This window comes from Ostrea edulis, chromosome 2, assembly GCF_947568905.1.
Source record: "Ostrea edulis chromosome 2, xbOstEdul1.1, whole genome shotgun sequence".
Taxonomy (NCBI): domain Eukaryota; kingdom Metazoa; phylum Mollusca; class Bivalvia; order Ostreida; family Ostreidae; genus Ostrea; species Ostrea edulis.
The window spans coordinates 5,046,470-5,074,463 of record NC_079165.1 but is presented as its reverse complement, the minus strand read 5'-3'; the positions used below and the strand labels follow the sequence as shown (position 1 = coordinate 5,074,463).

General features: G+C 35.3%; 1 protein-coding gene across 3 annotated transcripts; it reads right to left on the bottom strand.

Moving 5' to 3' along the window:
* On the bottom strand, positions 1-22,051 carry LOC125680418 (ATP-binding cassette sub-family E member 1-like). Of its 3 annotated transcripts, none has more exons than XM_048920003.2 (16): positions 21,938-22,051; positions 20,292-20,426; positions 19,232-19,317; positions 18,724-18,821; positions 17,619-17,736; positions 17,146-17,283; positions 13,485-13,554; positions 12,939-13,035; positions 11,787-11,998; positions 10,075-10,224; positions 9,084-9,215; positions 7,720-7,889; positions 7,029-7,171; positions 6,184-6,306; positions 5,106-5,217; positions 1-3,858 (listed from the first exon to the last, which is right to left on the bottom strand). In XM_048920003.2, exons 2-16 carry the CDS (start codon positions 20,422-20,424, stop codon positions 3,811-3,813), a joined length of 1,830 nt encoding a protein of 609 aa, XP_048775960.2. In that variant the 5' UTR covers positions 20,425-20,426; positions 21,938-22,051; the 3' UTR covers positions 1-3,810. The 3 variants fall into 3 exon arrangements, with proteins under 3 accessions (XP_048775960.2, XP_048775961.2, XP_048775962.2); XM_048920004.2 differs by having other exon boundaries at positions 20,292-20,429; positions 21,938-22,044; XM_048920005.2 differs by lacking the exon at positions 21,938-22,051 and adding an exon at positions 21,719-21,824.
* Between the last annotated feature and the right edge of the window lie 5,943 nt (positions 22,052-27,994).

Below are 27,994 nucleotides of genomic sequence, written 5' to 3'. Positions count from 1 at the left end.
GTGGGAGTTTTTAAACAGACAGCTGAACTCGCTCGGCAGCAATGTCGGAATGTTGCAGGAATAATGGTGACCTAATCCTGTGCCTGGCTAACTGTGTGATATCGAGATATGTCGACAAGAAGCTCAGTGAAGATCCCAGAAAGTGGGTCATTATATTCGTTATCCGGGTGTGGATCGGCTATGTTGTCGATGCAGGTGCCGTTATTTTTCTGTGGCTAAAACTCGGATTCCCGGACTGGACAGACAATTACAAGATCCCCATTCTCTGCTACGTGGGTGTGGTCCTTGCACTGTTGATCACCCTGACTATCATCGCCGCGAGAAAATGGGAAGCCATCGCCAATTCTTACCACCCCAAAATATGGAGACTTATTTTCGTGTCTTTCAAAACGACAACGTTCGTTCACGCCCTGTTTATTTTTCATGTGGCGGATTTTCGGGAGTGGTATGGAACTGTCACATCGATAGTGGCCATCATAGACATGACTCTGTGTGTTCTAGAAATATTGAGGGTCTTGCTGTGTTTCTGTGAGTTTTGTCCGTGTGCCTACCACGCGGACCCCGAGGCTTCGTGTCTCTGTTTTAACTGCTTCAAGTGTAAGGAAAGGGAGCGAATGAATCAACAACAGAATAAGTACATGCAAACTCCAAGCACCACTTGATACGTGTAACATAATGACCGGTTTCCTATCTAAGGTTGTTAACATCTGAGAGCAACTCGGAGAAAATCTACGAGACAAAGTGCATATACATGTATATGGGTGTCAGTTTTGAAAACTGAATTACATAAAACGCACGTACTTTTTCCCTAGACGTATTAATGCGTACATAATTCTATAATTATGTGCTGAACGACCAGTATTGTGATATAAACTTGTACATTTCAGGTGAACATTGTATTCTCGTTAGGGAAGTGTGCAGCTGGCAGACTATTGCCCTATACACGGCCGTGGGCTCCGGCACTTCCAGAGAGAAGTGAATTGATCAGACACAAGTAAAACATGGCTCTTTACAATCTGTTGAATAATCATTAAAGTTTATACACACGAATGTCTAATGTATTCAGATTTTGTGGATTTCATAGCATCTTCGATCAATTCTACGTAACAAAAGATGAAGATTGCATGCTGCTACTGATAGTGAACATTACGCATACGTGAAAAATATCTAATTTGATTAATAATTTATATTAAACGAGTTTACTAGTAAAACTAAATTAAGTCTTGTAAGACGTTCCCGAAAATTTCCACCGTATTTGTTGAACCTTTATATTGCGGTTGGATTGTCCTATCGCAATACGGACACTATTGAAAGTCAATATTTAACCAGTGGTTTTATGTCAACTTCATTGCTGTCTTTCATGAGTCCCTGTACATGACGCTAACTTGACCAAGAGAAGACGATATAATTAGCAAATATATGAATGGGGAGGGATTTTAAACACCGCACATTTTGTTTCCTTCAAAAAGATGTATATCACTGCAAGTATCCCCCCCCCCCCCCCCCTCATCATGTTATCAGTGACGGGTTCAGGAATTGAAATTAGAGGGCGCGGGGTGTCATGCGGTAGGGGGTCTGGTACTCCAACGTTGAAGGTAGAGCGTCCGTTAACGTTCCTTATATACGCGGCGCCAAGTCAAAGTATCTCGCGGTGAACCTCTAGCATGCTGGAGTAGGGGGTCTGGGGGCCACCCCAAGACCCCCAATGGGTCTAGGGAAAAGCCCTGGTGGCCCCCGGATTTTAAAGACTTTGCAAGGCTTGAAACACGTCATTTTTTTTGCCATTTGAAAATGTGCATAACGAAGTAACAGTGGAAGCGTCATCTACAGAACTTCCATTCAGGAATTGACAAAAGACGCATCTTTTAAAAATATCAAATGGGGAAATATGATTGCTTCTTTAATATCCTCTTTCTTTTTTTTGAAACAAGAGATAATGATTCACCTTAAATTTGAAAATTTTATGGGTGGGCACCCTTATGTACATGTATGCATACAAGAAAGACAATCTTTTAAAATGTCTGTTTCTCCAGAACATGGCCACCTTAGTGGTATTGGTACTTAGAGATCACCATGTTGTCATGAGCCTTTGTGTTCCTACCTTACCCAAGGAGCCATGATTTTAACAAATTTTAAGTACACTATGCGAGGAAGCTTTCAGGTAAATGTAAACTTTTCTGGCCCAGTGGTTCTCCCGAAGATTTTTAAATGACCCCCACCCTATTTTTGCTTTCTTGATTATCTCCCCTCTGGAGGCAGCATGACCCTTCATTTGATCAAACATGAATACCCTTCACCTAAGGATAATTTGTGTCATGTGTGATTGGATTGGTCCAGTGGTTCTGGAGTGTTAAAAGCTTAGGAACAGACAGAAGGATGCACGACAAAAAGTGACCAGAAAAACTCACACGAGCTTTAAGCTCAGACTTGGATTTCTAGAAAAAATCTCAAATCAATAAGTTTGAGTTTTCTTTTATTTGAGCAGTCAAACATGAGTAAAATCTCAGACTTAAGTCCAAATTTCGATTTAAGTTTTTTTCCGAGAAATCCTGGCCAGGTGTAACTAGCACCACCCATTCATAGGCTACACAAAGTTCTAACACAATCATCCTGCAGTATTAAATTATAGACAGCAATTCATTTATTGAAGAATTTGAATATCAGACAGCTTGTTAGACCATATAAAAATGTCTACAGTTGATAATTTCACATTTTTTCACCTTTTTATATTCAGACTACAACTTACAACAGACCAGCACAGCCTTTACAATAATGTAATCTCACATTAACTGCTTTACAATAATGTAATCTCACATTAACTGCTTTACAATAATGTAATTTCACATTAACTGCTTTACAATATTAATGTAATCTCACATTAATTGCTTAACAATAATGTAATCTCACATAACTGCTTTACAATAATGTAATCTCACATTAACTGCTTTACAATATCAATGTAATATCACATTAATTGCTTTACAATAATGTAATCTCACATTAAGTGCTTTACAATAACGTAATCTCACATTAACTGCTTTACAAAAATGTAAGTTTACATTAAACTGCTTTACTATGTTTACATTAAAGAAAATTGTATTAAAAAAAAGAAAACAAATGACTTTGATTCCAGTAAAATACAGGAAATAAACAGAACAAAGGGATTAAAAATGTTAAAATTCATGGTCTGTGAAAATAATAAAATGTACAGTGTGTTCTTACATTATATGGCTTTTAACAAGACTTAACAAAAAATCTGTTGCATTAAATATACAAGGAAAATATCAAAGATTGTATACTCCGGCCGTTATCTCTCACCCTCAAGATACGCAAAGTGGATTTATAAATGTACATACAGTATATTCTTCATAATTAATGGACACCATATTCTTTGTGAAGATAAAATTACACATCATCAAATCTCTCAAGATTTCGTAACAGGGAAAAATGACATTTCAGTTTTGAGAAACATGTGGCCCTTTTCCTCTTTGAGAATGGAAGGGCCTTCTGTTCACCCCCATATTTTGAGAAACGAGAGCCCTGATAATGAAGAACAGAATTGCCATGTCATCAGATGATCTACAACACGGATCACTTGTTGGTGAATCAATCAATGACTGCTACAATGTATTTTATACCATTTTTGATTTAAAATTCAACTTTAATAGTGCATGTTCTCCATGATTTTCCAATTGATGTACATTTTATAAACTTCCACCATTTCCTTTTATCTAACCGACAGCCAGGCACCACAAGTGTAAAGCTCGGAGAGCCCAAGCTAACAATCTTCTGGGTCGCAATGACCCAGTTTCAGTCCTCCAAGAAAAAGTAGTTCCCACCCTTCTTCTGTTCAGTGTCCTACAAAGAAACATATAATATTTAAATTTGATACTATCCTCAAGGAAATGTATTTTTTGATATGTAAAGCATCGCAGTCCATGACCTCATGTATTTCCAAAATGGAAATTTATTTTATATATTCACATTTTACTTCCATTTCTGTTGGAATTCCCAGCCTTTAAAATAATTGTACTACATCTATGAAGATTCATCCGCATATCGCTCACATTCATGAAGAAATGACTATCATTTCAATTGGTAAAGATATCAAACACGAAAACATTGGGAATGCAAAAGTTTAATTTTGTCTCTCTAGAAATCAAAGTATACAACCAATCGTTATACCATAGACTCCTGACAAAATTCTGAAATATACCCTACATTGCTTTGAGTGAAATATACCCTACATTGCTTTGAGTGAAATATACCCTACATTGCTTTAAGTGAAATATACCCTACATAGCTTTGAGTGAAATATACCCTATATTGCTTTGAGTGAAATATACCCTAAATTGCTTTGAGTGAAATATACCCTACGTTGCTTTAAAGCTGTATGGTCTGAATTACAACATTTTTTTCCATCTCGTAAAAACGCTATTAAATCATCGCACGTATGTAGTTATGAGGCTGTACGACATATCAAAAAATTATTTCACCTGTTTTAACCCAAATTATTTGATTTTAAATCGATGTTTACAAATAACCGCATCACTGCCATTTCAAGTGACAGTCACGTGACCAGTTCAAACTTTCAGATCATCGGTGGTCTTATCTGTGTGAAGCTGTGTATTTTGTTATAACAGTACCGTATCATAAGTTTAATAGAAATAAAAATATCAAATACCTCTTAGCAATCGTTGTTTTATGCTCTTTCAACCTTAAAACTAGACAGTTGCGTATAAGTTTATACATCATGTTGGGATTCCCCTGACGCGCATGGGTCTATTTATAGACGTCTGTTATGGGATGATTTACTTATGTAGCCACTATATTTACTTTCTAAATAATATTCGCACTGTTTTCTTTTACATGCAGATGTTTTCAAGCATGTAATTAAGGGAAAGTTAATAACTTTATAAAGTAATTAATCTGCTTTAAAGTAATTATGTACAAAAATAATACATGAACATCGGGTCATACAGCTTTAAGTGAAATATACCCTATATTGCTTTGAGTGAAATATACCCTATATTGCTTTAAGTGAAATACACCCTATAATATTGCTTTCAGTGACTATTGATTCCGTGTTCGTTAATTTCCATTACCTTGACGGAGTTGAGTTTGTTGATACGAGGGCGGAAGTTGTTGGGATCTCGCCTGAACGTAATATCCAATGACTCTAAGAAGCTGTTCATTCCGTTTAACAATGACTGTGGGCTGCAAACCAGAAACATGCATTTATATAATCAAATCAAGGAACAGTGTTCATAGAACCGTGCTCGACATCATTTATATAATCAAATCCAGGAACAGTGTTCATAGAACCGTGCTCGACATCATTTATATAATCAAATCAAGGAACAGTGTTCATAGAACCGTGCTCGACATCATTTATATAATCAAATCAAGGAACAGTGTTCATAGAACCGTGCTCGACATCATTCATATAATCAAATCCAGGAACAGTGTTCATAGAACCGTGCTCGACATCATTCATATAATCAAATCAAGGAACAGTGTTCATAGAACCGTGCTCGACATCATTCATATAATCAAATCAAGGAACAGTGTTCATAGAACCGTGCTCGACATCATTCATATAATCAAATCAAGGAACAGTGTTCATAGAACCGTGCTCGACATCATTTATATAATCAAATCAAGGAACAGTGTTCATAGAACCGTGCTCGACATCATTTATATAATCAAATCCAGGAACAGTGTTCATAGAACCGTGCTCGACATCATTTATATAATCAAATCCAGGAACAGTGTTCTTAGAACCGTGCTCGACATCATTTATATAATCAAATCAAGGAACAGTGTTCATAGAACCGTGCTCGACATCATTTATATAATCAAATCAAGGAACAGTGTTCTTAGAACCGTGATCGATATTTATAATGTGGTCATGCTGTAACTTATCTTTCAGTTCCTACACCAGCAATTGTATTATATTCTTGACAGCACTGATGGAATGAAACCGAATGCTTGTCTGACTTTCAAGAGAGGCTAATTCTGAACCAAGTTTTATAATGGATAATGATAGTTTCACTTTGTTAAACTGACATGTTAATTGATCTGAAGAATAAGATTCCATTGACCACAAATATATTTCAAAGAAGTATCAATGTTTAAGGTACTGTTTGTAGCCTTTTCTGACATTTGAGACGGTGTCTTTACCTATTGGCCTTTGTAGAGATTGAAGGCTTCCCATCAAACACAACCACACGATCGGCAAGGTAGGTAGCCATGATGAAATCGTGTTCCACCACAAAGGCAGTCTTTTTGGCATGCAACACAAACCTGTAACATGTGACATGATTATATTTAGTACAATGTATCAATGTGTTATTTTTTCAACTTCTCAGAAATTATGTATGTTACCAATAAAATCTCTTTCATACGGACTAAACATATATTTTCTTGACTGTTTCTTATTTGCATTTGCTCTTTCGACATACATGCAGTTTCAACTGGAATAATCCTTATCTGAACTAGCACATTCTGTCCATTGACGATTCACACAGGTACATACAGTATAAGCACAGGTATAACTTGTTTATCGCATCTTTCATCATTAATTGATTGCATCGTGTTTAACGTCACTCGAGAGTTTTTCAATCATTTGGAGACGTCACCAAGACCGATGAAGGGCTTCAAATTTAGGCCTATGCTCGGCGCTTACAGCCATTGAGCAGTGAGGGTTCTTTAGCGTGCCACACTTACTGTGACATCAGTTTCTAAGGTCATCTCTGAGGACCCGTGACATTCACACCTGATCCCGAGCGTTTGGCAATGGAACTGTCACTACCTGTTTTAATGACTTAGGTCTGCCACAGCCGGGATTTGAACCCTGACCCTCGCGTGCGGGGCAATCGCTCTACCTCCGCATGTTTTAAATTCTTTCTTAACTTAATGCAATAAATACCTTCTAAGACCTTTATAAACTAACACTATAATCAGGGGTTTATCCCATCTTTTAATATCTCTAACTAGCATTGTAAACTAGGCTAAGCTGTACCAACCTCTTGATGACTTTTGCGGCATGCAGACGCTGTTCAGAATCTAAATACGCCGATGGCTCATCAATCAGGTAAACATCAGCAGGTTTTCCTAGACAGAGAGCCAAGGCCACTCTCTGTAATTCTCCTCCAGACAAGTTCTGAACCTACACACAAAGTACAAAAACATATTAAGTAAACGTTTCAAGATTAAAAAGAAACAAGATGTGTTTGTGAAACACAAATACCCCCGATAATGGCCAATTCCGAAGATGGCCAAGATCACAAGGACAAATATCTTGGTACCAGTAGAAAGATCTTGTCACAAGAAATGTTTATGTGCAATATGAAAGCTCTAATATTTACCATTTAGAAGTTATGACCAATGTCAATTTTTTAAAAAGTAGGTCAAATGTCAAGGTCAAAAGGTTTAGTACCAACGGAAAGGTCTTGTCACAAGGAATACTCATGTGAAATATCAAAGCTCTATCACTTACTGTTCAAAAGTTATTAGCAAGGTTAAAGTTTTCAAAAAGTAGGTCAAACTCCAAGCTCATAGGGTAAAAAATGCTGGTACCCACAGAAAGGTCTTGTCACAAGAAATACTCATATGAAATATCAAAGCTCTAGCTCTTACTGTTCAAAAGTTATTAGCAAGGCTAAAGTTTTGAAAAAGTAGGTCAAACTCCAAGGTCACAGGGTAAAAAATACTAACCTCTTGATCAATGATGCTTTCTATCAGGAGCGGTTTCATGACGTCGGTTACGAACTGTGGATGTACGTACGCGTCCCGGATTCTGTCGTGCAGTAGTTGTCTGACTGTACCCTGTGACTTGGGACTAATCTTCTGCGGTTTGTAGCTAACATTCAACATCGGGCAAGGACCTATATAGAGAATGAATGTCAAAAACTGAACAATATATTAACCGACAAAATATTAAACAATAGTAAATTAACCATCATTAAATTAACCAACAATAAATATTAACCAACAATAAACTAGAGATTGTTTTTATGAAAAACTAATGTCTCCCCATCTCCCCAAATTGGAGGTGCTCCAAATGAAACCTCCCCTTAATGTACTGCATGGTATGGAGGAGAAAGAATGAGCAGGAATATAGGCATTATGAACTCCCATAACCACATAGGAGAAGTGTTCACAAAATATTTTACAACCTCCACCCCTCAGATCCACTATAACTTTAAGAAAAACAATTGGATCCTCCTGTCCGTACAATATGCACATCTACAAATGGCAATGAAGCATTGTACAAAGTTTCAAATCTATCTGATAAGCCATATAGGAGAAGAAGTGTTCCTAAGCTATTTTACATCCTCCACCCCTCTAAGATCCATTATAACTTTTACAAAAATAATTGGATCCTCCTGTCCCTACAATATGCACATCTACAAATGGCAATGAAGCAATGTACAAAATTTCAAGTCTATCCAATAACCCATTAAGGAGAAGTGTTCACAAGATTTTGTGACAGACAGACAGAAAGTACAAAAACAATGTGTCTCCCCTTGAAAGAGAGGAGACATAATTAACCAACATTAAATTAACCAACAACAAATTAACCAACGATAAATTAAACAACAACAAATTAACCAACAACAAATTAATCGACAATAAATAAACCACAGCTAGTGTGGAACAGTCCTCTCCTCATGCATGTCTTCATTCAGCAATGGATTGCCAATACAGGGTTTTGTTTAATAGATTGCTTCTTGATCAAATTCTGCATGGTTGTCTAATGAAAACTGTTTGCAAGCCATCATTACATCTGGCAAATTATCAAAGCTTGCTTTTCTCCTGCAGCAATACTTAATACTGCTTACAGGGTTATTTCCCCCCTTCTAAGCTTGCAGATGGGTTTTGCTATGTTTTAAATTTGCCAACACACAGAGAAAATGGTTCTGCACAGTTTTGAATTCGATCACAGGCAACAAATGTAAAAAAGTGCGATAATAAAACAAGGACGAATATTTCCCTGTATGCAGACAGTACATTGTATGTATTTAATGAACATTCCGGGAGATATCTAAATAATTGAAACAGAGGTAATGAAGTCGAACCTCCTTCATCGGGGATCAGTTTTCCTGCCAGTATCCTGATAAAAGTTGTTTTTCCTGTCCCATTTTCTCCCAACATAACAATGATCTCTGAGTCTGTGAACTGTCCACTTCCAACCCTTAGTTCAAAATTTCCTACAATAAAAAGTTTGTTCATTACATAGAGATTCACACACTTTATGTACACAATATCATCTTATATATCAACAAACACAAATTCAATAAATATATATATGTCTATTTCAACCTGTTACATGTGCATGTTAAACTACACGATAAGGTATACCCCTGGAGTAATAATAAGCAATTTTAATCTGACATACTTGGCATATGACTTGCACTATGTGAGCACTGGGTGTACATAGAGGTGTCTACATAGTTAGGGGGGTGGGGGCACTCTCGTGCTCAAATGTCATGTCACATCTAACCAGCTGCAATCTATATGACTAGATGGGTATTGAGGGGGGATAAAAAGGACAATCACATGCATTGCTTAACGGCATGTCTGCACTCTTGTCAACGTACTGTATTTATTATCTACAGAACAAATGTACATAGTACTTTTTCCTCTACATTCTTCTTTTTACATAGATATAGCACTTGTCTTGTACAAAACTAAGCTTATCACATTCTTTAACTTGAACAGGCACATTTAACATTGAAAATCTATACAATCTCAAACAGTATCCATAGATAGTTGAACCTCGGTATTGTGAACATCGATATCTCGAATACCATGGATATGTGGTATTTTGAACATCAATACCTCAGATACCACGGATATGTGGTATTTTGAACATCGATATCTCGAACACCATGGATATGTCAAAGTCAGTTGGAAGTCCTAAATACATGCATTTTCTTTATGTACACACATCTATCTCAGACTCTCGTAGATCTCTTAAGGTTTCCCTAGGCACCATTAAGTTTGAGATAACGAAAATTTACTACACATTGTATTTTGGTCCTAACAGTTTTGTTCAAAAGAACGTACCCATTAATTTCCTCATATTTGGATATTCATATCGACACATCCTCTTAATTTCCTCCTCCAAAGCTGTTTCTGCAACCTTGAATGTCAAAGACACTTCCCTGAATCGAAGATTTTCTGTAGGCACAAACCCATCCAAGAATATGTTGATTCCTGTGTACAAAATAGAAAAGATTTCAATCCTTTCAACAAAAGCAATAACCAAAATCAAGAAAACTAAATGCGTCTGTAAAACATGATCCAAAGTGACTTCATCTATTTCCAAACCTTGCAACAAGCAATGGTACATAATACGCCCGTTATATAGGGTGTTTTTCTTTAGCCAGAAGTTGTAGAACTTTACTTATTACAGGTATGATGCAGTAAGAGCAAACATTAAGCTGTGACATATTGTCTTTAGCATTGTATAAATAAAAGGCCCTTGCTTTATAACTTTGACAGGAGGCAGATGGATGATTATAAAGTTAACTAAAAGCTCTGTGTGTAAATCATTTCCCCAAAATTGACTAAAGTTTAACCTGTAATTTTTTTTCAGACATCAAAGAAAATGAGAAAATTGTTGAAAATCAAAATTCTTGCAATACACACACCTTCAAGCTGTTCATAAAGGCCTGATCTTGAAAACTTAGAAGGAGAAGTTAAATGAACAAGCCATGTACACCATGTCATATTTTCATTTTCAAAACTGGCTTTTAAGTTTAATAACCTGTAATTTTCTTTAAAAAAAATTGATGGAAATCAAGCCTAGCCATATGCACATCTTCAATACTAGGGCTGTGCGATGCACCGAAAATTTCGGTGCACCGCGATTCATACCATTCGATTCGATGCACCGATTACAAATTCCGGATTTCGCTTCAGTTCGGTTTAGATTTTACATACACCAAAACAACAAATATGGCGTCCGAGTGATGTGCAGAACATGTGGTTTTTTATGCAACAGAGATTTAAATCACTACTGTGTTGAGAGTTAGCATTTTCACCACTCAGATACCAACAGAATATAGTCCGTAAGATCATTGCAGTTTATCTTTACATGACATATAGCATTTCTGTCAGTGGTGGAGTGAAATCAACATCGTAGGTAATGACACAGATTTGACAGTTAATATGAGAGAAGTAAATCAATAAAGGAGATATTTTCAAAGACTCGTTGAATTTTTACATATCAATGAAAACAATATCATATATATTTTAGATTCACTATAGATTTGTTTAATAATCCAAAATTTATGCACCACATTAATATTAAACAAATTTTAATGGACTGTCATTGTTTTCTTTTCTTTTTTTTATCAAAGTTATAAAATGCCATTATAAATAGATATGATGTTTACAAATGATGACATATAGTTATATAACTTGAATCAAATCAAATATCCTACTCGTTAAAATTGTGAATTTTTGTGCTGTAATTAGATAAATTGGACCTAACATGAACCAAATCGAAAATAACCAAATTGTGCTGTTCAGAATCGAAACCGAACCGAATCGAGCTAACCATGAATCGTCCCAGCCCTATTCAATACCCATACAAATAATTTGTAAAATAAGAGAGTTTTCACTTGGAAACTGCGAGACAATTTCAGCAGACAAATCATGTACCCTCCATATAACATTAAATTTCAAATAATGCAGCAAAACTTCTGCAAGGGAGGTTGAAATGGATCAAAATTATATTTCATCATTATTATAACTATAATTTTGAATTTTACCTTCTCTAACACTGAAAGGCATAGTAACTACTCCGTAAGCCCCCGGCACTCCATAGAGACAGCAGATGAAATCTGACAGATAATCCAGGACAGACAAGTCATGTTCAACAACGATGATGAATTTGTCGGGGTTAATCAGTTGTCGGATTGCCAGAGCAGCCTTCAGCCTCTGTTTCACATCCAGGTAGCTGGACGGCTCGTCAAACATAAATCTGTCGAAACAAAAGAATAAAAGTGTCAACTTGCACAGGATTATCAATAGTTTCGATATGTATGAAATAAAAACTGTATATATACGTCTCCTGTGTAGCAATTTGATATTGAAAAGGGTCCATTTTAAATTTACAATATCTGTAATGAATATGATAGTGCAAAGCAAAGAGTTCTCAAAATACTGAATGGACAATGTTTTCTTACATGCAGAAAAGGTTGACCTCCGACCTTAAACCTTATGATCTCAAAATCAGTCATGATTATCTACTTCTTAAGGTTTACATGTATACCAAGTTTAATGTGTATCAAAGATATTGAGCAGACATTTTATCATGTGGATTAGTTTGACCCATGACATTTGACCTTGCAACCTAAAGATTTACAGGGGTCATCTCCTTCTTTAGAAAGTGCTGGTGTACCAAGTCTGAGGTCTATCCAGCAAAGGGTTATCAAAATATTAAACGGATAATATTTCCCTATGTCTGGAGTACATGTACAGTGTAGTTTGACCAACTTTTAACTTTGTGAGCTAAAACTCAATAGGGTCATCTACTCATGAAGGAATATCAGTTGCCAAGTACAAGTACCAGATGTAAATTTCCAACATGTGACTTCCTTCAATATGTAGCCTCCCCTAAACACCCAACCATCAATATACAAACCATGACACTAGTATCTGTATTTTCTTGTTTGCTATATATACAGAAGCACCAAGTCAAAATTCTAAGGTCAATGATTTCACAAAGTGATGTTCTAATTTAAAGCCATAAACTATAAGTACTACAATGTACATCATCCAAGGTCTCAGTGGTTTAAAAGTATTTAGTATAAACCACTGAGACCTTGCAAAGGACAGAGAGTGCTTAAAAAACATAATTGATCAGATCCGTATTTTCAGTCTGTCAAAGATTTAGTGATGAGATTGACTAGAATACCTACATGTCAGCTTTCTGAATGCACACCATGGCACAAGCAAATCTCTGGAGCTCTCCTCCAGACAGCGCTTCCACATTTCTGTCCTTAACATTTACCAGATCTGTGTAAAATCAACAAATACGCGTGTATATAAAAACGTCCTTCACATTTACCAGATCTATGTAAGACCAACAAATATACTGTAAGTATAGATAAATGTAAATATGTCCTTCACATTTACCAGATCTGTTGGAGATTAAGAAATATAATGTGTATACAAATGTAAATACAAAATACATATCTAATCAGTAATGTCTATGATAGATCAGTAAACACTCTTATAGTGAATTCATGCTTACAGCGACCCATACTTATTGGATATACAAGTAACACATGGCATTTGTACATGTTGTAACGAATCAAATTTGTTCATCCCCAGCACTTCGCTGTTTTACTCATTTAAAAGGAAACTTTTTTATAATTTATAATAAAATATTCATTTTCATGACTAGGAAAGAAAAAAAATTGAATTTGAGTTTTTGTGGACTAGAATTCTTCTGATCAACATACCCAGTTGTACACAGACATCTTCCTGGTTTCCTAGGTCATCCTTTTTGTCCAATAACTGCTGCACTGATCCCTACAAGAGATACGTTTTTACATTGTATATAACTGCTGCACTGATCCCTACAAGAGATACATTTTTATATAACTGCTGCACTGATCCCTAAAAGATACATTTTTATATAACTGCTGAACTGATCTCTACAAGATACGTTTTTATATAATTGCTGCACTGATCCCTACAAGAGATACGTTTTTATATAACTGCTGAACTGATCCCTACAAGAGATACATTTTTATATAACTGCTGCACTGATCCCTAAAAGATACATTTTTATATAACTGCTGAACTGATCCCTACAAGATACGTTTTTATATAATTGCTGCACTGATCCCTACAAGAGATACGTTTTTATATAACTGCTGAACTGATCCCTACAAGATACGTTTTTATATAACTGCTGCACTGATCCCTACAAGAGATCTGTTTTTATATAACTGCTGCACTGATCCCTAAAAGATACGTTTTTATATAACTGCTGCACTGATCCCTACAAGATACGTTTTTATATACATGTAACTGCTGCACTGATCCCTACAAGATACGTTTTTATATACATGTAACTGCTGCACTGATCCCTACAAGATACATTTTTATATAACTGCTGCACTGATCCCTACAAGATATGTTTTTATATAACTGCTGCACTGATCCCTACAAGAGGTATGTTTTAAAACATCAGTATCTTTTCTCACTGATGGAAATAATTCAGTCAATTCCTGTAGTCATCACCACTCAACAGTTTAATGCATCTTTAGAGATCTTTTAAGGGGAATGGCTAAATTGGCCTCTCACGTCATGTGGACTTTAATTCCAGGTTAGGGCTATTCCAGAAATAAATACATGGGGGGGGGGGGGGGGGTCGGGAGGCACCTTTTGTATATATACCAAGCACCCATAAAAAAAAAAATAAAAAATTACCCCATGACCCATCAAATTAATAAACTCATTTTACAATGACCCATCTAAAAAAAAAAAAAAAAAAAAATACTAACCAGACCCACCACAAAAATATTTTTAAAAATGAAAACGGTACAAATCTCGCGAGGTTTTCGGGACAAACATTCTAGTCAATGACGCGGTAATGCCTGTGCGACATTGTATCACAGTAGTTCTGAAGAAACGATGTCACATCAACAATCAAAGGCATCTATGGCGGGAATGTTGGAAAGATTGGGAGTCCAAACGATGCTATTATCATGAAATGGTATGTTTTTCCACGAATCGTTCGTCTTCTAATGGAGCCCGCGCCCGGACGCCTCTATATCACCATCACACCGACTGATAAATATAACGCATCGGTACCCTCGTATAAATCAACTAAGGTTTGCCTATTTTTATTAGAAAACGGAATACCTATTGGTTTCAAAATATTCCCAAAATCGATGCACAGTAAACTGTAATAATCTACAGAACAGAGTTCGCCGCCATCACATCCAAAGGGACCCTACTAAACGCGCCTCTAATTTGAAGAGTGCCGTTATGGAAAGTTATGCGCTGCAAAGAGCGACAACTCGAATAGTTCTATGTTATTTCCGATTTCGAAAGCACCATTTCGAAAGCACGTTTTCAATTTTCCCTCGGACGTTTTGTAACCAAAACGACAAGAGCGACAATAAAAATATTCTGAAAACTCAACACCCACATGGCACAAATTAAAACAATAGAAACTACCCACCACCCATAATAAATATTTTTTTAACAGTCCAACCACGGACCAATTAAAATATGAAAAAATACGACCACCCATACAAAAAAATATCGTTTGCCGCCCGACCCCCCCATTTGATCATTTCTGGAACAGCCCTTATAATTTTTCAGGACTTTAAGGTTAATGCATTACACTTTATCAGAAATGTATGAAGATATACATGTAATTCAGCATTACTTTTCATTGCATCAAAAGCCAATAAATCTTTTCAGATTTTCATCTGGTGTTCACAAAATACATCATTTAATGATAAAACAATGCAGTTGGCAATGTACAGTCAGGCAGACTCTTGCTTGAAAATGTTCAGTGTATTTATCATAATACCTTGAATTAATATATCTAGCCTTTGAATACAGGTAGAGGGAGTTCTATTGAAGTTTAATAGATTTAATACAATGACAATATACACTGTACTAGTACATGTACTGATGATCGCACGTTATTTGTATATTCTGCGAGATTTCATTTCTGTGATCTTGCTTTTTCACATTTCTTAGCGAGATAAATTTTTTGCAAACATTTCCAATGTTTATCACTATGAATGTATACATGCACAGTATATATACAATATCATTTAAGACAAGGAGGAAAAGTCGAGAACAAAATGGTCAAAAGACACGTTACAGACGGCCAAATCCAACCTTAGAGCTTACCAAACCAAATCTTACAACTTACAAAACAATTCTTAAAGTTAACCAAATCCAACCTTACAATCTATCAATACAATGCTTAAAGTTAACCAAACAAGCCTTACAATTTACCAATAAAATTACTACATCTTACTATCAAAAACAGTTCTTACTTCTTACGAAAACAATCCTTACATTTTACTAAAATGATTCTTACCAAAACAGCTTTTGGAATCTGATCTACATAACTAAAATTCTCCATAAATTTATTAGCAGCAGGTGAATTTAGGGAAAGTAGGCAGAGAAATATGTGAGTGCCAAAGGCATGCTCCCCCGGAAAAAAATTTGAAGATTAGAAGGCTGTAGGAGGCATTTCACTTAAATCTAGCATTAAAAAATCCTGTGGGGATCTGGGTTAGAATTGGTTCTCAATAACCCCATGCTTGTTGTAAGAGGCGGCTAAATGGGACGGTCCTTTGGATGAGACCGCAAAAACAGATGTCCCGTGTTACAGCAAAATGTGTTAATTTACATGTAAGTGACTGGTAACAATTCATTTTTTCTATTATAGTACTGTAATAATAATGACAAGGAGATTTAATAGTAAGCCATGACATGGTTTGTGGACAATGTGTTCATGTTCTTGGACCCATGAATATGTCTTTGTTGTTGTGTTATGTAGTAATTTCATTTACATTTTTGTAATGAACCAACATTGTCACGACAAAATCTGTTTTTAATCAAATTTATTGATTATATTTAATTCACATAGATTCTTCCTAAACGGTTCAACGCAATATGTAGAAAGGTTAAATCTTAAATTTGAACAAGATTCAACTCCCAATGAATGTTACGTGACATTGGTTTCTTTGCAAAATGACCCCACAAACCCGTGATTTTCTCCATGTTTCACACTACTTCTGTTTTACATTAATGAAAATCAGGATTGGAATTAATGAAAACAAAACTAGAAATAATCTGTACAAAGTGAAAACTGCATCCGAACTGCGACTTTTTGTTGTGCTTCGGTCATTGTGTTCAACATGATTGTACCTTTTTTTGGTACTTTTATGCTCCATGTGGAGCCTCTTGGTGAAATAAAAAAGTTTCAAGACTTCAGTGTATTGAATTTAATCATGATATAGCACGGCCTTGTCTTGTCTTAACTATAGAAAGAAGGCGAAAATTTTACTCAAAGTAGGGGGTGAGAAATCGCCGGGTACCGACTCTTAATGAGAACCCTGCATAACACTTTCTACATCTTACCTTGACAGCCTTTGGAATCTGATCTACATACTGGGGTTTGATAATGGCCTTCAGGTCATCCTCCAGAATTTTTGTGAAGAAGTTCTGCAATTCTGATCCTCTGAAGTAGGTCAAGATCTCTGTCCAATCAGGGGGATCCTGTTAAAATGGTCAAGACTACATTAAAACACTGTACACTGAATTAAAAAGCCCCTACAGATCATATTAATTCGAAAAAGGATACTTTATTTCCTTGAGAAAACTTTCACATGTATTTACAGTGTATTTCGGACCACCGGGAGTCAGGTGCACGAAAGTAAATTTTAACTGAAAGTTAACATCTAGTAGACACTATATAAATGTAAGAGTTAATGGGAAGTTAACTGTTAGTTAAAGTGCAACTGGGTCCTGAATAGAAAATATTGGATATACATGTATCCACGTGTAATACTTTGATCATCACAATACAAGATACTCAGATATCGAATTCTTACATCAAACCTTCCTAAGTTTGGCTTCTGTTTTCCTGCTAAGATTTTCAGTGCAGTGGACTTTCCTATACCATTGGTGCCAACCAACCCCAGAACTTCCCCAGGCCTAGGAATGGGTAATCTGTAAAAAGTACAATTGTTGAGAATTATACAGTGGCGATTTTCTGACATATTATTGTGTATCTGTTAATCATTCAACTTTCTTCCCATTGAATATGCAGTTAGCTAATCAATCTCACACAATGGTATCAAACATGTTAAATGAATAAGGGTTAGATTTATAGCGAATCATGTGACATGTGCAATGGCAAATTTATATATAATGATGAATGCTGTTGGATTAGAATGTAAACAAACAGTGTAAAATTAAAACTGTCACAAAGTACATGTAAACTTAGAATGTAAACAAACAGTGTAAAATTAAAACTGTCACAAAGTACATGTAAACTTAGAATGTAAACAAACAGTGTAAAATTAAAACTGTCACAAAGTACATGTAAACTTAGAATGTAAACAAACAGTGTAAAATTAAAACTGTCACAAAGTACATGTAAACTTAGAATGTAAACAAACAGTGTAAAATTATAGCTGTCATAAAGTACATGTAAACTTAGAATGTAAACAAACAGTGTAAAATTATAGCTGCCATAAAGTACATGTAAACTTAGAATGTAAACAAACAGTGTAAAATTATAGCTGTCATAAAGTACATGTAAACTTAGAAGAATGTAAACAAACAGTGTAAAATTATAGCTGTCATAAAGTACATGCAAACTGTTCTTAGAATGTAAAATTTCTAGTGATTTCTGTAGAACTATTCCATATAAAATTTTCAACCTGAAGGAGAATTTCACAAAACACTTCTGTTGCTATAGTATTCTAATGAGAGCGAAGAATTGACATTCAGTCTCAAACCCCAGTGCTTTTGTACGTCATGTTTCATCATTCTTCCTTCATTTTGTCTCATTCTTAGAGATATTGGTACACTGTACTTTATGAATTTCAAAAATTTGATTGCCATGTTTCATGAAATCCATGAGATTTAGAATCTTCTGTCAAAATTCCAAGGAATGCAATCTACAAGACCTTCAGTAAGAAGAAAATTTACCTGTGAAGTTTGAAAGAATTGGCACTGTATCGATGGGTGGTGTCTTTCTCAAGATTACTTGGCAAATTGATAATGGATATTGCTTCAAATGGACATTTCTAAAAATAAAATAGAGATATTTCAATATGCAATGTACTACTTTATATTCAGTCTTGTCATGTACAACTGAAGGTAAGAGGAAGACAAAGTGACCTGGATAAGACCTGGACATTTCAAAGAAAGAATAAATTCAGACATGCAGAAACAGCAAGAGCTGCACAAGACAGGAACTGCTGGAATTTACATAGGAATTGTAATAATTTGTTACAAATATTGGATGATTGTAAAATTTTGTAATTTCAATGATCAAATTCTAATGTTTGTAAAATTTTACATTCATAATTCCACCCAATTTAAAAAAACAAACAAATCATACAGTATAAAAAAAGGATAAAAAAATCAGCTAGGGAAATAAAGACACAGGTGTGCAAAGAGGAAACTTCCTGCTCAGAGACTGAGAGTTACCTACCTTGGAACATATACCACATCCAATGCAGAGTTCCTCCGAAATAAAAGCAATTTTGTCTGCAGGGGATACTTCAATGCACAGCTTACCTAATCAATAAATGAAAAATAATAAATCAAACTTCAACACACAAATTCCTTTGATTACTTGTCACTGTAGCTCAGTTGTAGAGCCTTCGCTTCGTGATCGGGAATTTGTGAGTTTGAGACCCACTTGTGCCACAGCCATTGTCAAAGCTAAGACATAAACATAGGTAGTGATTGTTCCTACGCCAAGCACTCAGCATTTAGAAGTGAGAACCATGGGTTTTTCGGATTTGACCTTAAAAAAGGAGGTTAATTTTCGCAGCAGGCATCGCCATGATAAAGTACCCTCACTGCTGTGGTCCCAAGTGCTAAGCATAGTTGTAAATTTGTAGCACTTCACCTTAAGCTGGTGAAGAGTTCTTAGTTCATATGTTAATGTTGCATAAATCAGTTGGCAGTACTTGGCATGATGCTAACACACTATCATGACTATCTGACCAAGTCAAAAACTTTTGAAATGACAGTGTCAATTATACTTGATCTAAAATGCTTGATGCTTTGATCACTTCATAATTGTAACCGAAAACATGCTATTTGCAAATTTTCAGTGAATTACAACATAAACCCAAACCAAACTTAAATATTTTCTGCCGATCAAAAAGTCATGTGTCTATGCTGTTCCATTTAAATAGTCTTCTCACTTTACATAACAGGGTTGTAATGCATAAATAATAAACTTAATAAATCTGTTTATAATTCGTTCAGTTGGTGGTGATGTAAATATAAACAATGAAATGTATTTTTGTTGTCATACTCAGGAAGATGACAGTTTCTAACGTTGTAGGTAAACTAAATGATGAGTGCAAGCATCACTGAATCTACAATGCTAGCGACCATCATATTCCCAGTAATGACAACAAAAGCACACTTCATTGTCTAAATATTGTCTTGTAATTTTGAAATCCAATCCTAGGTAGAGATCATCTATTTACAGAAATTTAAGAGAACCACTTCCTATAGCGGGGGTGGAGTCTTACCCATCCTGACGACAGGACATGACTTCTTGCACTCCTGCCTGCATCTCTTTGGCTTACACTTGTCGTTGCTGACGATGGCAATACGAGTCAGTTTATCAGTTGGAGCAGTGGATTTGTCGTTCTTTCGAGACATTTCTACTGACAAAAAAAAGAAGAAGAATTTTACAATGTGATACAAGTGGTTACATTTATAAAAAATTTACCCAAAAATTTGTTTTAAAATACAAACACATAGCATACTTGATGTGTACTTGAATTTTGTTTTAGTGTTTATACTGAAACATGAACTGTTTTTAAATCCCAATATTACAAATAAACTTCACAATTCATTTGATTGTTTCAGCCCTAAGCTAAACCCCATGATGCAATGAATTTTTGAGACATGAGGAAATTAAAAAAAAATTTGCCCCATCGATTCCCATTCATCCTTAAGATAACATTTACACATGTAACTGAGTTGTCAAGATCAATTTTTCTAATATTTATCTGTGTTGTAAAAAATCAGTATGCAGTCTTTAGAAGGAGCTACTTCTCAAAAAATACCACATCCACAAGTCAGGCTTGTGCTTCTCTAGAACTGACTTCAAGTCAAAATGATCCAATAATGATCATAAATAATAGACAGAGGCCTTGCATCATAAATGACAGAAATTCGAATGACAAAAAAATAAAAATTCTTTATTTTATAATTTGACTCTGTAAAGTTCTCGTAAGTCTAGTAAACAATCCAGCATACAAGCCCTGGTTATAATGATATTATAATCATATGTAGCAAGACAAAGTGGAACAAAACTCGTGTGGAATCTCGCTGAAAAAAACACAAGGTAGAGATCACGATAATTACAAATCACCTCTCGAGTTTGTCTGTCCTAGAAAGTCTGATAATCCCCATTTAAATATCATTACATTACTTTTGTAAAATATATTCTTCTTTTCAAATAGTCTGCCTTTTTGACAGAACTTTTAGCATTAATCTGTTAACAGCCCAAATTCAATCTTACTTTTAAATGAAATTGATGATCCATTTCAGTTTTGATGAATAAACAGCATTGATCTTGGAATTATTCATAGTAACTTTTAATAACTACACATACAGAGATACGACAATTTTAACATGAACTAAGATTATTTTCAAAACACTATGAAAACCATTCTTGACATTTCTAAGATAATCAATAATGGTGTTTATTTCAATAAAATTGCGTAGAAACAGGCTTTCAGGAAAAATTCCATAAAAAAAAATTGGTATTAACAAATATCTGAATAAAAACATACCAAAAATGAATAAAGCAGCTGCATGGAGCTTAAATATATGTACTGTAGAGGAAATTCGAATTCACAGCTGTTATAATGATAATGCATTTTAAGTTAACAGACTGTAATGTATTTCATTCAATTCTTACTAATTAAGACAACAAAGTGGATACCTTATAATGGTCTCGATGTATATTTTGACAACTCGATCACACTACACATTGATATTACACATGCACCACATGTTTCAACCGCATGTGCAATCTTACACGTCAAATCTGCATCTTCCATATGTTTTTGTAAAATGGGGGGTATTCAATACATTTTTCACGATTCTTTACAGTAAAATAATTAAATTTGTCATTTGTAAGTCACAATTTGCTATACAATACCTTAATAAATCAGTAATCCCACAAATGCCGAAATGGATTCCTCTGAACCCAAATGCTTCTGTGGCACTTGGACGCTTCCTTTTTCACCTGGTGGAAGCCGGTGTAATAAGGGGCAGATAACTCCCATTACAAAATCTGTCATAGAAATTGAAAAATCGCTAGTACGGAACAATTCCCGTTGAAACCTCCTTTAATTAGATCATCTCAACAAATAGACTATGACCTTGTTTTTGTTTATTCATATTTATTTTTTTTTTCTTACAAATTTTGGTGCTTCTTAATAGAAAAAATCTCTGCATATATCTGCCACTGAATAAATTATATTATTTCCGCTTATTTTGTTGTAATTATTGCACAATATAATGCAAAATTGGATTAAAAAATCAGCTCCTCGACACAATGATGATATTCCAGATACATTTTGTCATGTGATACAACATATAAGGGTTCTTACTTTTGTGCACTTTGTTTACTGAAACCTCATTTTGCTAATGACAGTTTTAATTTTGACACATCATAAATATCATTAATGGTTTATGTTGAACAAAGTTTGCACAATGTCTAGGGTACTTTATAAGCATTCCCTTGAGAGCGGGAATAAGTCTTATGACTCAGTTGTAAACTTCCCAATCTGAGGAGAGAGAGGGGGGGGGGGGGACTAAATATTTTTGAAAATTTGCTTTACCTTATAACCCGCATTTTTTCATCACGTTATGAACACGTCCGCCGTTGCTGAACTTGCGTGATCAAGAGAGACACTCTACCACATCAGTAGAAAAGCTAACTCTCTCGCGAGGCAGTATAAGTTCCCTATTATCAGTGGCGCAGCCCCCCCCCCCCCCCCCCATTCTAAAATTTTTCGAATTTAACGTGTTATCTTTGTGTAGAAAAATGTACTAAATGATAAAAGAATTCGGCTAAATTCGGCTAGATATTTGGACTCATGCCTTCACCGAATTTCAGAGCAGTCCTTCATAATTCATGTCTGGAAATTCACATTCAACTTCAACTGGTGCTAGCAATTGATGTGCCGAGTCCAAATATCTAGCCGAACAAAAAAAAATTCTTCCACTTCCGGAGAAATAAATCACAAATTTTTTTGATTTCTTGAATTACTTTATTGGGAGAATTTAATTTTTTTCCCCAAACCCTTAAAATTTGTGTTATTTTATTAATTTCACCTTATCAAAAATGATAGAAAATGGTACAAATGACTAAATAGGAGACATATTTCAAGCCCTATAAAATCTGTAAAATCCAGGAGCTTCCGGGGGCTTTGCCCCCTAGGCCCACTGGGGGCCTCAACGTGGCCCCCAAACCCCCTGCCTCATAAAGTGCCCCCTGCCTAACCGCAATTCCTGGATCCGCCCCTGATTATACTGTCCACTACACTTCCCGCATCTTCGCTATAGCTAAGGGTGATGATCCATGGTGTTTCTCTTTTCTTCACCTAAGTGCACATCAATTACTAGCACCAGTTGAAGTTGAATGTGAATTTCCAGACATGAATTATGAAGGACTGCTCTGGAATTCAGTGAAGGCATGAGTCCAAATATCTAGCCGAGCCGTATCTCAGCTGAGATTACTATCCTGCCTCCCCCATGTCGTCGACTGTTATATGATCGAGAAGCTGCTGCATTCACATAATCTAACCAGTTCTAATTTGCAAACTGCGTGGAGCGCCAAATTAACACTGACGATATCTTTAATTATTTGAAGATATCATCATTTCATTTGACACGCGCAACAATTCAATTAAAGATTTATTGAAATAATAAATGATATCTTCATATCTTCAAATTCTGACTTCTCCCGTGGGGATCCGGGTTAGAATAAATCCTCGGTACCCCTTGCTTGTCGTAAGAGGCGACTAAATGTGGGGGGGGGGGTGTCCTTCGGATGAGACCACAAAAACCGAGGCGCCGTGTCACAGCAGGTGCGACACGATATTTTAAATATCCCTCCCTGCTCAAAGGCCGTAAACGCCGGGCATAGGCATAAATTTTGCAGTCCTTCACCGACAATGGTGACATCTCCATATGCCGAATGAAAAATTCTCGAATGGGACGCTAAACAATACACAATCAATCAATCAATTCTGAATAATTGAATTATTGTAAATTGATGACATTAATTATTCTACTGAATTGATGTTCATAGGCAAAAATTGAAATTGATGGGCGCTACAATTCAATTGAAGAGAGTAATAATTCGGTTTATGCGCACAATAATTGAATCACTGCTCTCTTCAATTGAATTGTAGCGAGCATCAATTCAATTAATGCGCGCAATAATTAAATCGCTCTCTTCAGTTGATCTATTGATACACGTATCATTAATTCAATTGATGTGCGCAATGCGCAATAATTCTTTTGTAGAGAGCAATATAAAATTAGAGATATCGTCAATTTAACATATTCACGACTTAATGATCTCTTTAATCGAATTGTTGCTCTTTTTAAAAGAATTGATGCGCGCATTAATTCCTTATAAAAGAGCGTTGTAAATAATTAAAGATGTCTAATCAAAGAGATTATCGATTTATACCGATCTCTAAACTAAATTTCGCAAGCAAAAATTTCCCCTCATTGATACGCGCAATTCTTGCTCTCATCAATTGAATTAATGTGCACATCAAGTAAATTACATCGTCGGAAACGGTTGATTACGCTTCGTTCCTCTCTCCATCATGTAAAACTTATACGGTACCAATTTTGATGCACCAGATGCGCATTTCACATAAAGACTCTATTCACTTTAGAGAAGTAGACAGGCATAGCCTACATTTACTTCTCTTCTCAATCCCCCCCGGGGGGGGGGGGGGGGGGGGTCCGGGTTAGAATAGGTCCTCAGTACCACTAGTTTGTCGTAAGAGGTAACTATATGGGGCGGTCCTTCGGATGAGACCGCAAAAAACGAGGTCCCGTTTCACAGCAGGTATGGCACGATAAAACCCATCCCTGCTCAAAGGCCGTAAGCGCCGAGCATAGGCCTACATTTTGCAGCCCTTCACTGGCAGGTGGTGGTGACGTCTCGAAATGAGTGAAATATTCTCGAGTGGGACGTTAAACAATATCAAATCAAATCTTCGCAAACCTTCATGTTTTGATTCTGGAAAATGTTTTGATAGAATTAAAATCTGAAGTCGAAAAATTTGTAAACACACAAAGAACACTAGCAAATTCAATAAGATATAAGATAGACTGAATTCTCTCTTATACTTTTGGCACATTGTTATTTTTGGCATCTAATTCTATTTAGATTTCTTGGCAGTTTTCATATGATAACGCTGCTGAAATAAGGTACATCTTGATATAAAATGAAGTTGCAAAATCGGATCATATCAGGGGACCATGTTTGTCCAACTATCTATTTTGTATTGCTTTATGAGGATTTATGAGATTGCTCATTGTTCGTTATCTTTACCTTTCATCAGAAAGAGAAATTGATGTTCTTTGTTTTCTCCTACAAAGGTTAGGGATAAGCCTAGAGCATTTGAAATACATGTATTAGAAGTTGTGGATTTGTTCGAATGGGGACAAAATCAGTATTTGAAATAGTTTTGTGAAGGAAGAATAGTGATACTTTAAAATCCCCCATAGTTCAAGCTCCCCGACCTCATACTAGCTTTAATTGTTACATCATGACCAATTAACATGCTTCAGAACTGAAGAAACCACACACACATATGGTGCATATGCATGTTATATTTATCTAATTTGTTTGAATAGTGATAACAGGAATCTGGGCCCATCCTTACAACGATGAATTATAGAGCACGCTTCTTTATAGCGGACAACAATGGACACCGATTGATTTGATTTGAACATATTTCATTCTACATGATATATACAAAAGAATCAGAAGCTAGTTCGTACAACTTATGAGTTCTTCTCCTTATAACTTGATAACACACAATTGTCAGAAGTATACTATAGATAAACAACGCAATATGATATGACCATCAGCTAAATCTTTTAATTTCATGAATATGCATTCAACCATAAGAAAAACTACCGGTACCATTATTTAATTCATTATCACCCTAAAGTAGATGTGTATTAATAATAACCAAATCATTTAACCTCAGCAATCTATCCATTAATTTGTACATAGCAATTGAATATTTCTTACAAATAAAGACACCGATTTATAGACCACGATTTCATCTACTAGACAACAATAAACACTGGTACAGATCTCGCACTCTAATACTGGACAGGAGTGATTCACGTAAATGATGACATGCATGTAACTTATTGTCAACTGACCATGATGTACAGGTTTCAAGAACACCATGAACTTATTTTTTACCTTCAGAAATAACGTTTCGATTGGAGTGTGCAATGGATATTGCACTGCCACCTACGTATATATAGCACAGACTTACAAAGCTAACAATAACAGTGGAAATTATATGAATATAGAAACCCTATAAACGTCCCAAAACGCAGTCTTAGAAAAATGTTACATTATTATCAATATTTTAATAAAAAAAAATGTTGAAAAATACAAAGACTTGAGTGTATAGTTTTCGAAGGATTGATTGATTGAATATAGCTAAAAAATAAAACGTCACGTCACCATTGCCGGTGAAGGACTGCAAAATTTAGGTCTATGCTCGGAACTATGACCTTTGAACAGGGAGGTACTTTGTCCCACACCTGGGGCCTAGGTTTTTGCGGTCTCATCCGAAGGACCGCCTCCTTTAGTCGCCCCTTACATGTTCGACAAGCAAAGGGTACTGAGAACCTATTCTAACCCGGATCCCCAAGGAACGTTTTAATAAGTATGTGATATACTTAATATTATCGCCTTTACTTTCTATTACTATATTACTCCCATCAGGACTACAGGTAGATGCATCATATGATTTCTTCCGATAACAGATTGTGTTCAGGCGTCGGTGAAATACAGCTTACGATTCCTAATGATTTTACGTGCTGGTAAACCATTTGCAACATATTGCATATGAGATAAGAAGCGTACGATAATATAAATTGATCTGATGCAAATCATTCTTTTCAGAATTAATCGCAGAATTCGTTTCTTTCCTTTTTATTAATAATCTAATCATTAGATGTACATGTACTATATCAACAAAATGATGAATTTAACTAGGCCTGTATGTATTGTGGGGAAAGCAAAATTTATTTTCAAGTGGTTACATATAGAGCACATAACAATAATTTATATCATGGGTTTAGTTTATACTTGTACGTGATGTATACAACAATTACACATAGTTTTTTTTTTTTTTTTTTTTTTTTTTTTTTTTTTTTTAGGTGTTTGCTCTCTTTTATACCGTTTTAAAATATCAAATCGAATTAAAGTATCACATAATGTCAAATAGCTTGGTTCCCTAGGCCGTCTGATGTTCAAAGAACGAAAACCCTTCGTTCTTTAAATATTGGAAGGCCCCGGGAACCAGGCTCAATTAATTAAAGTATCACATAATGTCAAAACGAATTAAAGTATCAGATATTGTCAAAACGAATCAAAGTATCGCATGATGTCAAAACGAATTAAAGTATATCATAATGTCAAAACGAATTAAAGTATCGCATAATGTCAAAACGAATTAAAGTATCGCATAATGTCAAAACGAATTAAAGTATCGTATAATGTCAAAACGAATTAAAGTATCACATAATGTCAAAACGAATTAAGTATCACATAATGTCAAAACGAATTAAAGTATCACATAATGTCAAAACGAATTAAAGTATCACATAATGTCAAAACGAATTAAAGTATCACATAATGTCAAAACGAATCAAAGTATCAGATATTGTCAAAACGAATTAAAGTATCACATAATGTCAAAACGAATTAAAGTATCAGATATTGTCAAAACGAATTAAAGTATCGCATGATGTCAAAACGAATTAAAGTATCACATAATGTCAAAACGAATTAAAGTATCAGATATTGTCAAAACGAATTAGAGTATCAGATATTGTCAAAATGAATTAAAGTATCAGATAATGTCAAAACGAATTAAAGTATCAGATAATATCAAAACGAATTAAAGTATCAGATAATGTCAAAACGAAT